Source organism: Microtus oregoni, unplaced genomic scaffold (assembly GCF_018167655.1).
Source record: "Microtus oregoni isolate MIOR12 unplaced genomic scaffold, Mior012 000060F_002, whole genome shotgun sequence".
Lineage (NCBI taxonomy): Eukaryota > Metazoa > Chordata > Mammalia > Rodentia > Cricetidae > Microtus > Microtus oregoni.
This window is the reverse complement of record NW_024543837.1, coordinates 32,995-46,970: the sequence shown is the minus strand read 5'-3', so window position 1 is coordinate 46,970 and position 13,976 is coordinate 32,995. Positions and strand designations below refer to the sequence as shown.

Below are 13,976 nucleotides of genomic sequence, written 5' to 3'. Positions count from 1 at the left end.
TATGGTTACTGTGTTTTTCGTGTCAACAGTCCCAAAGCCATCAGCCCACCCTGCAAGGTCAGACCAGACCAGGCCCAGGAAGACCTGCTCACTCTTTCTCTTCTTCTTTCTCAGAGCCTATTTTCAATCAGAGGGCAGTAGTGCTGGGTGACAAACTGGCCCCAGTACCACACGTTTAAAGGAATGATTTTCTTAACAGGTAAACTGGTCTGAAAGGTCGATAGAACAGCACCCAGTGGCTCACTTTGAGGCTCTTACACCCACCCAGCCAGCACTTTTGACTCACCACGTCTAGTATTGCTCTCAGGAGACCTAGATTCAACCCAGGACTCACAAGGGCGACCCTTAAGTGGTTAAGATCCCAGAATAATTATGCTGGGATTCTGGGGCAGAAGAATGACTGGAACTGGGATGGGGTGGGAATATAGAAGGATTAGAGCTGTAGCAGATACACCCCCAAAGTTGGGTTAGCAGCTCCGGTGAGAGCGAACGCGCTATCCCCGTGAAGTCGGACCTAGGCGTTCTGGGCGGCTTCTATCGCCAGCCCCGACTTTACTTGGGGAAAAAAAAATCCTTTTAACTTGGCACACTCAATTCTCTGCAGTTGGCAGCCTGGAAAAGGAAGCGAAACAAAGGTCCCTGGGAAAGTGAAGTTTTCAATTAATTGGTATGAGTAACGGGCGGGGGTGGGTGGTGACTGCAAGATGCTTGGGGGCCGGTAGGCTGTGGGCAAGGCGCAGAGGATTCGTGGCAGTCTGAGTGTGGCTTTCTCCTCCCGCTCTGGTCACGAAGTCTTCTGCGGGCCCGGGGAGAGGCCAGCCTTCTTAGTGACTCCCTGCTGCCGGGAGGTAAGAGATTTGGAGCTGGCATCCGTAAACTTCCTAGCTGCGCAGACTGTCCCGCTTGCGACTCTGAGGTGAGTTGTAAGTCTCTGGTGTACCTCAAGGGCGTTTTGAGAGTGGTTTGTGGCCTGATGGTGTCTGTATAGCAAGACTCTGCTCGGACTGATCTTTGTGTGAATTGCTTTTACCCTTTAGGTAAGTTCAAGGTAAGAAAACTGGGCTGTCTCGAATTTAGGGTGTAGAGGTAGACTAACGAAAGATTAAGTAAGCAACAGGTTTTAAAAAAAAAACCAACAATAACAAAAAACAGGATTGCTCTGTCTTCACATCATCTGACCACCTCTGTCCTCCACCCTCATTTTGGTGTGCAGCTCGAGGAGCAGAAGAGAGGTGGCAAAAACAACGGTGGTGGATATGAGGCGCAGGCCTCGGCGCCCGCCTTGCAGACAGGCCTGAGATGGGCCGTCGCGCAATCAACTCGAGGGGGTGGCTGCAGAGTAAACTCCTGGGTCGGGGGGGGGGGGAGAAATGGGAGGTGGGCCTCCCAAAGGCCTGAGGAGGGGTGGGGGCCCTGTGGGTGGGTCCAGCCAGATCCCGGCTGGGAGCCTGGCTCGCCCGCGCCCCCACCCCCACGTGGCCGGGAGCAGCCAATGGCACGGTCCTGGGCCGGCGCCCTCGGGGCGGGAGGCGGCCCCCCGACTGGCCCAGGCCCCCTCCCAACCTGAACTTCGTTTTTATAAACGTCCCGCGATGAGCTAACCTGTTGGAGGGCCGGCGGGCGGGCGGACAGGAGGCGGGAGGCTCGCGGAGGGAGAGAGGACGGGAGGGAGAGGGCGGGTGCGAGCGCGGCGCGGAGCACAGGAAGGAGGGAGGAGGCGCGGTGCGCCATGGTGTCCTGCGCGGGGCCGAGGCCGGGGCCTGGGCCGGGCCAGGCCGGGCCATGAGCCGCTCGGGGACTTGGGACATGGACGGGCTGCGGGCGGACGGCGGAGCCGCTGGGGCGGCGCCGGCCTCCTCCTCGTCCTCTGTGGCGGCGCCGGGCCAGTGTCGCGGCTTCCTGTCGGCGCCGGTGTTCGCGGGGACACATTCCGGACGCGCGGCTGCGGCAGCGGCTGCAGCAGCTGCAGCGGCGGCGGCGGCCTCCAGCTTCGCGTACCCGGGGACCTCAGAGCGCACAGGCTCCTCCTCGTCGTCGTCATCCTCGGCTGTGATCGCCACTCGCCCCGAGGCTCCGGTGGCTAAAGAGTGTCCTGCGCCAGCGGCCGCCGCGACCGCTGCAGCACCCCCGGGCGCTCCGGCGCTGGGCTACGGCTACCACTTCGGCAACGGCTACTACAGCTGCCGCATGTCGCACGGTGTGGGCTTACAACAGAACGCTCTCAAGTCGTCGCCGCACGCCTCTCTCGGAGGTTTCCCGGTGGAGAAGTACATGGACGTGTCGGGCCTGGCGAGCAGCAGCGTACCGACCAACGAGGTGCCCGCGCGAGCCAAGGAAGTGTCCTTCTACCAGGGCTACACAAGTCCCTATCAGCACGTGCCTGGGTACATCGACATGGTGTCCACTTTTGGATCCGGGGAACCTCGGCACGAGGCATACATCTCCATGGAGGGCTACCAGTCCTGGACGCTAGCCAACGGGTGGAACAGCCAGGTGTACTGTGCCAAGGACCAGCCTCAGGGGTCCCATTTTTGGAAATCGTCCTTTCCAGGTAGGAGCAACGTAGAAAAGAGAACAACACTGGGGGGGGGGGGGGCGGGTGATGGGAGAGAAGGAAGAAAAGAAAAGCCCGTACAGACCCGACCGGGTTTAACACACTAGAAAAGTTGGTGTCGTTTCTGTAATCTGTAACTTTCCCAATTAAAACCGCCTCTGCAAATTTTCCCTTCCCTGTACAGCAAGGTGCTTTTGCCCTACAGTTCAATATCTTTAGTTACCTTTGCTTCTCTTGCTCCTTTCTCCCTCCCTTCCTTCCTCTCCTCTCTCCCTCCCTCCCTTCCTCCTCTCTCTCCCTCCCTCCCCCTCTCCTCCCTTTCTCAACCTCCTTACTTAAGAGGCTTTTTTTCCTAAAAGGTGTCAAAGTTGAGCACCCAGTTTTTCAAGTGAGGTTCCAATGACCACTAAAGCTTAGAGCCCATAAATCCCCAAACACAGGAACAGAAATTAAAGCTTGAGTAAAAGATCTGAAGTGTGTGTGTGTGTGTGTGTGTGTGTGTGCAACTGGCAATTGCAGAAACTGCCCTTATGAGCTTTCCCCAATAACCAGACCATAAAATCCCAGGCTTGTTAAAATGCCGGTTTGAAAAACCATCATGATCCATCAAATTAGCCTTTGTCTTGAAGTGCAAATAGTCTTCCTTTAATAATGTGTAAATAATATGTCTATGTAAATAATAATAAAGTATAAACAATCTCATTTTCTTTATTCTCTGCCCCTGCCCAGTACTAATGCATACACCACAGATACAGACAGATACAGTCACCTAACACAATTCGAAGCTTTAGGCGCTCCAAGTACCGCAGTCTAATTTTTCCCATGCTGTTGTTTGTGCCAGGGGATGTGGCTTTAAATCAGCCCGACATGTGTGTCTACAGACGGGGAAGGAAGAAAAGGGTACCTTACACCAAACTGCAGCTCAAAGAACTGGAGAACGAGTACGCCATTAACAAGTTCATTAACAAGGACAAGAGGCGGCGGATCTCGGCTGCCACCAACCTCTCGGAGAGACAAGTAACCATTTGGTTTCAGAATCGAAGAGTGAAAGACAAGAAGATCGTCTCCAAGCTCAAAGACACTGTCTCCTGATGTGGGCCAGGCTGGCCACAGACAGTTTAAAGGCTTTCCGTTGTCTCCAAAAATACCTTTGAAAAGACTTGAAAATGTATTTAATTTCCCCTTTCCCTGCCTAGGATGGCAAACATTGTGAATCGGTTCTCTCTCTCTCTCTCTCTCTCCCCCCCCCCTTCATCTGGCTCTAAAACTTTTTGATGCAATCTGACTTTGTAATTCTGCTTCTTTCTTGCTTATTGGTTTTGTTCTTGTCTAGGCTTGTTTTTAGGATTTTAAAAAAAAAAAAAAACATTGTTTCTCCCTCCAGGCCAGTATAAAAAGAAAACTTGAAGTATTTTTTTTTTTTTTTTTGGTTTTTCGAGACAGGGTTTCTCTGTGGTTTTGGAGCCTGTCCTGGAACTAGCTCTTGTAGACCAGGCTGGTCTCGAACTCACAGAGATCCGCCTGCCTCTGCCTCCCGAGTGCTGGGATTAAAGGCGTGCGCCACCACCGCCCGGCTTGAAGTATTTTTTCAATAATCCCCCAAAATGAATTTGAGAAGTGCCCATTGGATTTAGGGGTTTATTTTTTTAATAGGACTTTATATGCGTTTTCAGAACTGCCTATGCTCATACTCCATTAGGCCTGAATTGTTTTCAGCCTTTCGTACCCTGTGATTGTGTAATTGAATCATTAGCTCTCACAAGTTGCCCCCAGGCAAGTGGGAACAGCTCCAGGCACTCAGTGAAGTAGGGTCGCCGGTAGAGTCTGAAGCTTGGAGATTGAAGGCACCTAGTGGCTTTAAAAGCAGCTACCTTATTAATATTGAAATGAAGACAGTCTTCCCCATCTTTGGCAATCTCATTTAATGTTTTTTGTGTTTGTTAGCGCGCCTTGTAGCTGTAATCTTTTAATCTGGAAACAGTACGCCCTCTTGAATGCCTTCATTTCTCCAACTCTAGAAGCAGCTATTTTAAACACCTACAGTTGGCAGCAGCTTGTCTCCTAGATGGTATAAATCCACTGCTCTCCTCGGGCCTGTGGGAACGGAACTGAGGCCATCTCCTCAATCCTCGGAAAGAGACTGAGCCAGTGAGGCCATGGGTGGGAACTTCTACCCAGATCCTAGTGAAGAAGTTAATTGTCTGAACGCATGGGTCTCCCAGAGCTTTAAAACACCTAACACATTCTTAAAATATGGAGCTCTAAGGACCAGCAAGAAAAAGGGCACTTCTGAAAGTGACGCTGAACTACTTTCAAATGTTGCATGTTTATGCGACTGAGAAATTATTTTCGTAGATGCAATGTGTGTGAGCCGTGCTTTGAGCATTTAAAAAAATCACTTTTTACTCCTAGGGAGATATAAATAAAAAGAACCCTCTGTTTCCACTGAGTCTTCATACATTTGTGATTTTCAAGGCTGTGAAGTCTCTCGAAACTGTTCTTATTTATTATAAAACCGTGCTCTCTTCGGCATCTGTAGATGAAGGAAACACCACCAGTTCTGGTCTCTGAAACTTCCATGTTCTATTTCTGCCCGCCTCCCTCTAACACAAACAGTGATGTTTTAAAATGAGGATATCATCTGTCTAAAATGATCATTTTTTAAATCAGACCAACTCATTGAAATCAATAAATTTTATTTCTTTCAATATTATCAGTTCACTTACCAACTTTATTTATTTTTTAATCAATGTGAATGTGGGAGCTTGGATAGAGGCAAACTCACTAGGACATTTGGGACCTGAAAGAGGGTCCATTATAAATATCTTCATTAGGAAGATCCAGAAATTTGAGAAAGCCATATCCATTTTTGGCAATCAAAACAGAAACATTTCTGACACCCCATCCTGCAGGCAGCAATTGACACCTGAAATCACTATTGTACATTTTAACAGTTTTAGGTATTGAGAACTTTCAAGTTCTCACTGCCACCCAGGACAATGGTCACAAAAAGACGGGGTTCCTTCTTTTTATCACTACAGTCTAGCAGGAGCTAACTTTCAGAGACTAAAGTTAGTTAAACAGATTTCTGAAAGCTCACACAATATGTAAATTTTTGTGGTAGGAGGGCTCTCTCCGGGCTGTGGGGAGAAAACACAGGGGCTTAAGGTTGGGAAGTACTTTCGTTTTCTCAGATCCAACTTGGCTTGTTCCACATTTTACTACGAACTACAGGGGCCAGCTTCTTTTATAGAGGAGGAGATACTGGCAGAGATAGACAAGTATAAATACAAAGTGTAGTTCAATCTGTGGAGGACAAACCCCTGAAAAGGGAGGATCACATCATCCCGGAGGTCACACTTAGGGAAACATCACTCAATATCTTCGCTATTTTGTTCACAAGATGTGTTTCATCAAGAAAATAAGCGGGGGGGAGGGGGGGACACTTTAGCTTTCTTCCAACCACCGTTCTCCTGGCCCCCTCATTTCTTTTTTGTAGGTTCTAGTCTCCCAGGCCACACTTCATCTCACAGGTCCGTTTCTCAGGTTTCCTGTATCGGGTCGAGGGAATTGCCTCGAGGTTTCCCTTTCATCTGCAGTTACACGTCAGTTTCCCTGAGCCTCAGAGAAATGGGGTTTGCTGAAGATTAAAACTGCGCTCAAATGCTCTCTGGTGGTATTTGGATTGATGGCTAAATGAGGAACAGATGAAGGCTTTGTTATTTATATGTGTGCCTTTTATATTAGGGATTGCGGGAGGAGGAGAGCAAGGGATAAGTGGCTGAGGCCCTGGAAGCGAGGCCCGTGGGGAGCCCGGAAGGCCAAGGGAGTTTGGAGAAAGGCTTTTTCTTCGGTTAGAGTCAGAGAGCTGCTCAGAAACTTGGCGTGTTATTAGCGATTGGGGTTGAGACCAAGATCGGCAGATGATTCGTGATTCAAGGGGTGAAAAGGGCGTTGGTACAGAGGCTGAAGGTCAAACAAAAAACGCTGCCACAAGGCTTCCTCGCGTCAGGTCCCTTGACTCGGCTGTCTGGGTCAGCTGCTGCTACAATTCGGGCTTTCCAAGACTGTCCGTAGCGCCTTGGCAGCGGGCCATGACCGCCAGCGCTGGCGACCCCAAGCCGGCCCTACCGCCCTTCACTGTTGATCTTGACCGTGCGGCGGCGCCTCTCCAGGCGTGGAGCACGCTCGCCATCTCCTGGGCGTTCGGCGACATTGGCAGAGTTTGCCATTCGGGTCCTCAGCCAGATGCCTTTTTTCCCCACATTCTCAGTCAAGCCTCTTTTCCCACCGTGCACCTTCCCTCCGGGTCTCCAGTTTTCAGCTCTGTCACCAGCTTCTCGAAAAGCCCTTTCCCTGCAAGACCTCGAAAGTTATAAACTCGGGGGATGAAGTGGGGAAGAAGGAGGAGATGGAGAAGAGACGGAGAAGGAGAAGGGAGAGGAGGAGATGGAGGAGGGAGAGGAGAAGATAGAGGAGGAGGAGGAGGAGGAGGAGATGGAGGAGGAGGAGATGGAGGAGGAGGAGGAGGAGGAGGAGGAGGAGGAGGAGAGGAAGAGAGAGAGAGAGAGAGAGAGAGAGAGAGAGAGAGAATATCGAGCTTTCTTATCTCTCCTGGCTCACCCAGAACTCAGAACTCTAGGGCAGCCAGAGTCTAAAGCTGCACTCTAAGACCTAGGAATCTCTCTCGCATAAGGCAGAGGCGCTGAGAGGGATGGGATTCTTAAAACCGAAATTTCAGGCCAAGGACTCTCCAGTAAAGAAAGGAGAATTCTTACAAAATGAGAACTATCGGATACCTAGGGCTTGGGTTCCCCTGGGCCTCTAAAATCGGAGTTGAAACTTGTGCCTTCTCCCACCTCCCAGGAAAGAACAGAGTGGCGAGCTTGTCCCAATGCTTGAGACGGAGGGAATTAATAGTGCCCTGAAGAGCCCTAGACTTCCCCCACCCCCACCCTATCGCCCCCACACACCCACACACTCACCCCACCCCCGCTCGCGCCCCAGAGCCGGAGGAAGAAGTCGATTGCGTCCAGAGAGCCACCCAATTGGTCGCCATAACTCACACAATAAAGTCTCAGCGAGGTGGTCAGCCTTGCCCTCCAGCGGCGCCTGTGTGGTCTCCTTGCCAGAGCTGAGGGCCTAACCAATTCCAGCTTGGCTCAGGGACCGAGGGTCCTGCTGCAGGCTAACGCGGGCGTCCATCCCACAGTCTAGGGGCGGAGGGAGGGGGGAGGAAAAGGCTTAGTCCCAGAAGGGCCTGCCTCAGGGAGTTAAACACACTGCTGCCCCCAAGGAGTAACTACTCTTTCGGCTTCCCTGTTTGCCCAGCCAATGTACCCGCAGCCTCCCGCGTGCCTGGAGGCACCGCACCGACACAAGGAACGCAGCTAGCTGGTTGTCTGGACATCTAGGAGTTCTGGCTTATGAGCTGTCACCAAGGTGAATCCGGGAGATGACAGGAATGTACCTTATGCACAGGTTTGGCTCCTCGAAGTATTGAATTACCTGAGGGTCCTGGATAACACCACTAAAGGCATAATGCCTGAGGACAAATGCCAGGAATGGTTTGTGTCGCCTTCCCCCATGGTTTCCTCACCCTCCTGTATTGTCTGCGACCTGGGACTCCAGGCTCACACGCACTGAATGGGTCCTTGCTGCCAAAGGCCTTGGGCAGAGGCCTCCTGAGAGGTTCTTTCTACGAAAGGGATTGTTGGTCTTTGGAGTGGCATTGCTCAAATCCAGGGACAGTTGGTGGCCCTGCCAGACCTTCTCCAATCAAGTCCAGAGGAAAATGTATTCATACTGGAAAATGTATGAATTACAACTTAAAGTTGAAAGAAGCAAGTCCTGGCCAGGCAGCTGGTGGGAAATGATGGCAAACCCAATCCAGGACAGAAAAACTCCCAAGAGACACTCGGGCAAAGGTACCCCCATCCCCATGTCATCGGCTTTCCTAAACAAGCCTGGAAATTCTCAAGGGCTTCGCCTTCCCTCAGCATGCTTTGGTTCTGCTAGCAGCCTAGTCCTTCGCAGTCCAACTTTGCGGGTGTTATCATAATACCCTGAAGGGGGGTGGGGGGTGGGGACGGGTCGGGGGATGTAGGCGGTGCTGAAATGACCGGCTTTGAAGAACCTGCAGGCAAAGTTTCGTCCAATCCTCTGAGCCGGGCCTCTTATTCCGGGTTGTAACTAAATACTGTTGCGAGCACAGTCCAGGCCCTTTGTCGGAGATGTGTGAGCGCAGTCTCTACAGAGCTGGCTATGTGGGCTCGCTTCTGAATTTACAGTCCCCGGACTCGTTCTACTTTTCCAACCTGCGGCCTAATGGCAGTCAGTTGGCCGCACTTCCCCCCATTTCGTACCCTCGCGGTGCGCTGCCCTGGGCCGCTACGCCTGCCTCGTGCACCCCTGCGCAGCCTGCCACCGCCTCTGCCTTTGGAGGTTTCTCTCAACCCTACTTGACCGGCTCTGGGCCTCTTGGCCTGCAGTCTCCAGGCACCAAGGATGGACCCGAAGAACAAGTCAAGTTCTACACGCCTGATGCCGCCACCGGATCAGAGGAACGCAGCCGAACTAGGCCTCCCTTCGCCCCTGAGTCTAGTCTGGCTCACTCGGCTCTCAAAGGCACCAAGTATGACTACGCGAGCGTGGGCCGGGTTGGTCCAGGCTCTGCAACCCTGCTCCAGGGGGCCCCCTGCGCCTCAAGCTTCAAGGAAGACACCAAGGGCCCGCTCAACTTGAACATGGCAGTGCAAGTGGCCGGGGTGGCCTCTTGCCTGCGATCTTCGCTGCCCGACGGTAAACGGTGCCCAGGCTCCCCAAGCCAGTTTGGGCAGGGACGGGAGGTGGGGTGCCAGGGACAGTTGTACCGGGAGGAGAATCGCCAGCAGTGGCAAACCTCTGTGGGGCGGGAAGTTGATTTGAGCGGACTGACACGGGTCGGGGCTCTGTTTCAGGCCTGCCGTGGGGGGCGGCCCCGGGGAGGGCCCGCAAGAAGAGGAAACCTTATACAAAGCAGCAGATTGCGGAGCTGGAGAACGAATTCCTGGTCAATGAATTCATCAATCGGCAGAAGCGTAAGGAATTGTCCAACAGGCTGAACCTCAGCGACCAGCAGGTCAAAATCTGGTTCCAGAACCGGCGCATGAAGAAGAAACGCGTGGTGCAGCGCGAGCAGGCTCTGGCGCTCTACTAGTCGCTCACGGGGCGGCGGCCATGCCAAGTCTGCCCTTTTGGATCTAGGCCTGGCCGTGGAGGAGGTGCTGGGGCTGGGGTTGAGGATTTTCCTACCGCTCTTCCGCTGGTCCTTGCCCTCCTCTGGCTCAGTCTGAAGCCCTAGAGGCTGGAGGAGATTTGGAGATGAGGCCAGTGGGGCCCCTTCGCCTTCAGCTCTCTTTGAGATGCTCCTAAGAGGTGTTTGGGAATTGTAATCTAACACTGGCTTTAAGCGTTCAGCGTGGGGCTGTCACCTGCCCTTGTCTGTGGTGTTTATATCCAGGGCTTACTATTGAATCCTTGTATTTGGGATTTTGTCAGTTTTCTTTTTCTTTCTTTATCCAGCTCTTTCTGCATCTAACAGGAGCTAGCTAGAGCCCTGACTAGAAGAGAACACAGAGAGGCCTGGGATCCCATTGTAGAGGCTAGGGCTGCAGAGAACTCCAGCCTCTTTGCACAAGGCCTTTTGTGACCGAGCCAGGAGGGAGGAAAGGGCCTGATTCCACTACAACCCGCATTTGCCATGAAGGATGGGAGGGGAGGGGATACCTTTGGAATCTCAGCTCTACAAAGGCTCTCCGGCTGAGTAGAATATACTAGGTTTCCTTCTCAGAGACAGGAGAGAGAAACTGGGATTCCAGAACAAATTACAATCTCCAGATAAGACTGCCAGAATTCACCTACCCCAAGCTCACCTATTCCTGAGCCAAGGCCATGAACTCTGTAACTGGACCCCTAGAACTGAACTGTGGGAGGTGCTGGCCTGTTTTGAGGCTTGGCTGCACAGGGAAGGAAGAGGAGCAAGGGGTGCGGAGGAGATTCTGTCCTTATGCTGTAACTATGGCTTTCTTCTTGAATGGATGGAAGTGTCCACATGTCTTTCTTGAGTTACCTTAATGGGTCACCACAAGAACAGACAAGCAAACAAAATTCCTCCTTGGGAGAAGAGACCTCAGATCCTCAGCCTGCGGCTGCTGCTCTTGAAAGGCAGAAAGAATCAGAACTTCTCCCACCACCCTCTCCACCACCCAACAACTCCATCAAAGCTCAACCATTGCACCCTTTCTCTGAGACACTTGTGTCCAGCTCTGGTGAAGCTTTTAAGGCCCTGAGTCCTGCCAGGTTTACCTTGAGGAGCCTAGGTTTTCTGAATGGAAATTCTGATGGAATTGTTCTACATTTGTTACAGAATCCACCTAGCTTTATTCTCAGTGAATACATCCCATGCCCTACACACACACACACACACACACACACAGAGAGAGAGAGAGAGAGAGAGAGAGAGAGAGATTTTGCCTCTTTTTCTGCGCTTTAAGCCCCACCCCCAACCGCTAGCAAGATCCACAACACCCTAAAGGCCCACGCTTCCTCCCCTAAGTCCAAGGCTTTTCTTTAGAGGTCCAGGACCAGGGCCTTGCAGGCCACCTCACAAGGAGCCTTGAGCCTCATCCCAACTGACCTCAGTTGGTATTTTAAATAATATTATTTTCTATGCTAACCGTTGTCGTGGATATTTTGTTTTGATTTTGTAAAATAACATTTCATTGTATATACTAGCTGCATAGTGAAAATAAATACCCAGGTCCCAGCCACATTGTTAGAGGGCTGTTGTTCATTTTAAAGGATGCTTTAGATTCTTTTGAAATGTTTTTCAGGCCTCCAAATTCATTTTTGCTTTTTCTCTGCTTGTTGCTTCACCTCTGGTGTTTGCTGATCATTAAATGAGAAAAAGGCTTCCAAGACAGTCAGAAAACAGTTATATATATATATATATATATATATATATATATGAAAAAGCAACTATGGAAGAATATGTGTGAACTACCCAAAGGAGGAAAGTCCTTGGGCAGATGTGAGTGTATCTCAAACACAAAGAAAACTCTGAATTTGTAGATTGAGGATTCTCCATTTTGCCTAAATTCTCAAACTTGAAAGCTTGCTGTTATTTGGTGGGGGAAGGGGGTAGAGTCATGATCTGAGACTCCTCAGATTTCAAAACAAAAACCTCCCTCTGCCAAGTTTTGGTCAGTCTTCTCAGGACCAAGCTAAGACTTAAGAAGATCCCCTAGGCGATTGCACCAGGAGTTCTGCATGCTCCCTTGGGAATTCCACCCTATGCCTTTGGAGCCTAGAGCCTCAGTCAACTAAAGCCAGGGCCTGCGCGATACTAATCCCTTTGAATCCGGCTCCTAACTCACGGAGGTAGAAACTAGCTTCTAACTAGAGAAAGAACAATCAGCACCAGTGCCCTGCTGACACCGAAGAGTCAATGTTCCAATCCCCTTCTGGGAAACAGATTTGATTTATACATAAAATATTTTTCAATTAAAAATTTTACACACAACAATTGAAAGGTAAGAAAGAAAACGTTATGAAGGTCCTGGAGACTATTTCCCCATCTGGCTGGTCAGGGAGGGAGTGGTATTGAGCCAGATTTCTGAAGTCCGAGTCTGTATTGAGAGGTTTTCTCTTCGAAAACAACTGAACAAAGGCAGACCCCCGTACTGAGACCTTGGGTCCAGAGGGCTGAGAGAGGAAGAAGAAACCAGACTTACTCATACCCAGGCCTTAAAACAAAGCGTGCAGGCTTATTTTCTAGATGAAGAGACACTAAAGCATCACGATTCTTCTCTGTAGCCTGGGATGGAGGAGAATATTCCTAGAAGCCAGTCCCAGAAGAAAATTAGCCTAAATATAAAATTTATCTGTTGGTTCAGCGGTGTTTTCCAAATGCATCCCCTTTACTGATCCACACAAAATCAAAGACCACGGTGTCTCCTTCCCTAGTTGAAGTACTGGCAGAAATTTGGAACGAAGATGAGAAATAAATGCCAAAGAAGAAATGATACTGAAATCTGATTACTCAATATTCCCTCGTAGAAAGATAAACGCTTCTTCTGAAACGCGGCAGTCCGTGCGGCCTCTTGACTAAGACCGAGGTTTTAAAATGAACGGTTTGTCCTGCTGTTCAATCCGTTGAGAGCTTGAAGGCCGAAGGGGGGAAGCTTTTAAGGCCCCAGGGTTCTCCCGTTGGGAGGCAGGCTAGGGAGGCTTCCAGGATGCGAGTTAGTGGAGGAGAAATCCAGAATCATTGTAAATATTCATGTCTGGTGGTTGGGGAGGGAGGTGTGCCCCATCCCTGGCCTCTCCCAGCTGCCTCCACTCCCCTCAGTGGTGGTGGGGGGCACAGCGCCCGCCCGTCCGACCGTTCTTGGACAAAGGTGATCTCCCCACATTATTTTGCTTTCCAGCCTCCACTCAAGAAATCTTTTCCTAGGCTCTGCAGGGAAGGGACTGGCTCTGGGTGTTCCCCCCTCCTCCCCTGCTTTTCTCTTCTTTCGTTTCCTAAAAGAGCATAAATAATTAAAGTTTGGCAGGGAGGAAAAGCTTTCTTGCAGAACTGTAGTGGTAATAAACGAAATGACTCAGAATCCCTTCCCCAGTCAGCTTTTACGAGAGCTGCCAGACAGTGTCTGTTCACGTTCTCCAGATACCAGGGGCGCCCTGACAAAGTTAAGGTCAAGTTAGTGTCTTATCTTGGGTGGCTCAAAATTACCGCAGCGCGTCTACGCGCTGCGCAGAAAGCTGTCGTTCTCGGAGCTGCTGGCCGAGCCCCGAAGGCCCTGTGTGCTCCCTGTGTTTCGGGTAGGACTGCGTAAGCAAGGACAAGGACACAACGCCCGGGTCTTCACGGTAGGTTCTTTGGCGGAACGCGAGGGTCCAAAGGCGGTGGATTTTCCTGGTTTTTCAGGGGTGTGGACCAAGGTAGAGAGCTGGGGCTAAACAGTAAAGCGACCGCCAGGAATGTATGCACTGGGTGCTGTGTGGGGGCGACTTGAACGTTAAGGCGTGGGGGGGGGGCGTTGCCCCTTCCCCAATGCGCCAGCGCGCCGCTGCAGATGGTGCACCCTCCCCTGCCTAAGAACGGCTCCCGCCGCTCCCGCCGGAGCTGCCGTCGCCATGTCGTTGAACTTGAATGGTTCGTCCTTTCCATTTCCCTTTTTGGCGGCCAGCCGACTTCACTTTGGGGGTAACGACGTGCCTTGCAAGCCAGTCCGTGGGGTGAGCAGAGGGAAGATGCTGAAATTTTTTTTTTTTTTTTTGCATCCCAAGATATGCGAAGATCAGGGGCCCCGCCGCTGCCTTCCGTCCTAGGCGACCCCAGGAACAGTGTGCTGTGTCTGGGGAGCCATTTTAAGAGACA

General features: G+C 51.2%; 2 protein-coding genes across 2 annotated transcripts; both read left to right on the top strand.

Moving 5' to 3' along the window:
• Positions 1 to 1,782: 1,782 nt before the first annotated feature.
• LOC121439089 (homeobox protein Hox-D13) lies at positions 1,783 to 3,646 on the top strand. Its single transcript, XM_041639588.1, has 2 exons — positions 1,783 to 2,551; positions 3,396 to 3,646. The coding sequence occupies exons 1-2, from the start codon at positions 1,783 to 1,785 to the stop codon at positions 3,644 to 3,646; spliced, it is 1,020 nt and encodes a 339-aa protein (XP_041495522.1).
• A 5,141-nt stretch (positions 3,647 to 8,787) lies between these two features.
• On the top strand, positions 8,788 to 9,752 carry LOC121439091 (homeobox protein Hox-D12). The gene is made up of 2 exons (XM_041639590.1): positions 8,788 to 9,355; positions 9,514 to 9,752. The coding sequence occupies exons 1-2, from the start codon at positions 8,788 to 8,790 to the stop codon at positions 9,750 to 9,752; spliced, it is 807 nt and encodes a 268-aa protein (XP_041495524.1).
• The last annotated feature ends 4,224 nt before the right edge of the window (positions 9,753 to 13,976 follow it).

Coding starts and splice junctions, on each gene's coding strand:
- LOC121439089 (XM_041639588.1), top strand. CDS start 1,783: ATGAGCCGCTCGGGGACTTGGGACATGGACGGGCTGCGGGCGGACGGC. Junction 2,552..3,395: donor TTGGAAATCGTCCTTTCCAG/GTAGGAGCAACG, acceptor TGTTTGTGCCAG/GGGATGTGGCTTTAAATCAG.
- LOC121439091 (XM_041639590.1), top strand. CDS start 8,788: ATGTGTGAGCGCAGTCTCTACAGAGCTGGCTATGTGGGCTCGCTTCTG. Junction 9,356..9,513: donor GCGATCTTCGCTGCCCGACG/GTAAACGGTGCC, acceptor GCTCTGTTTCAG/GCCTGCCGTGGGGGGCGGCC.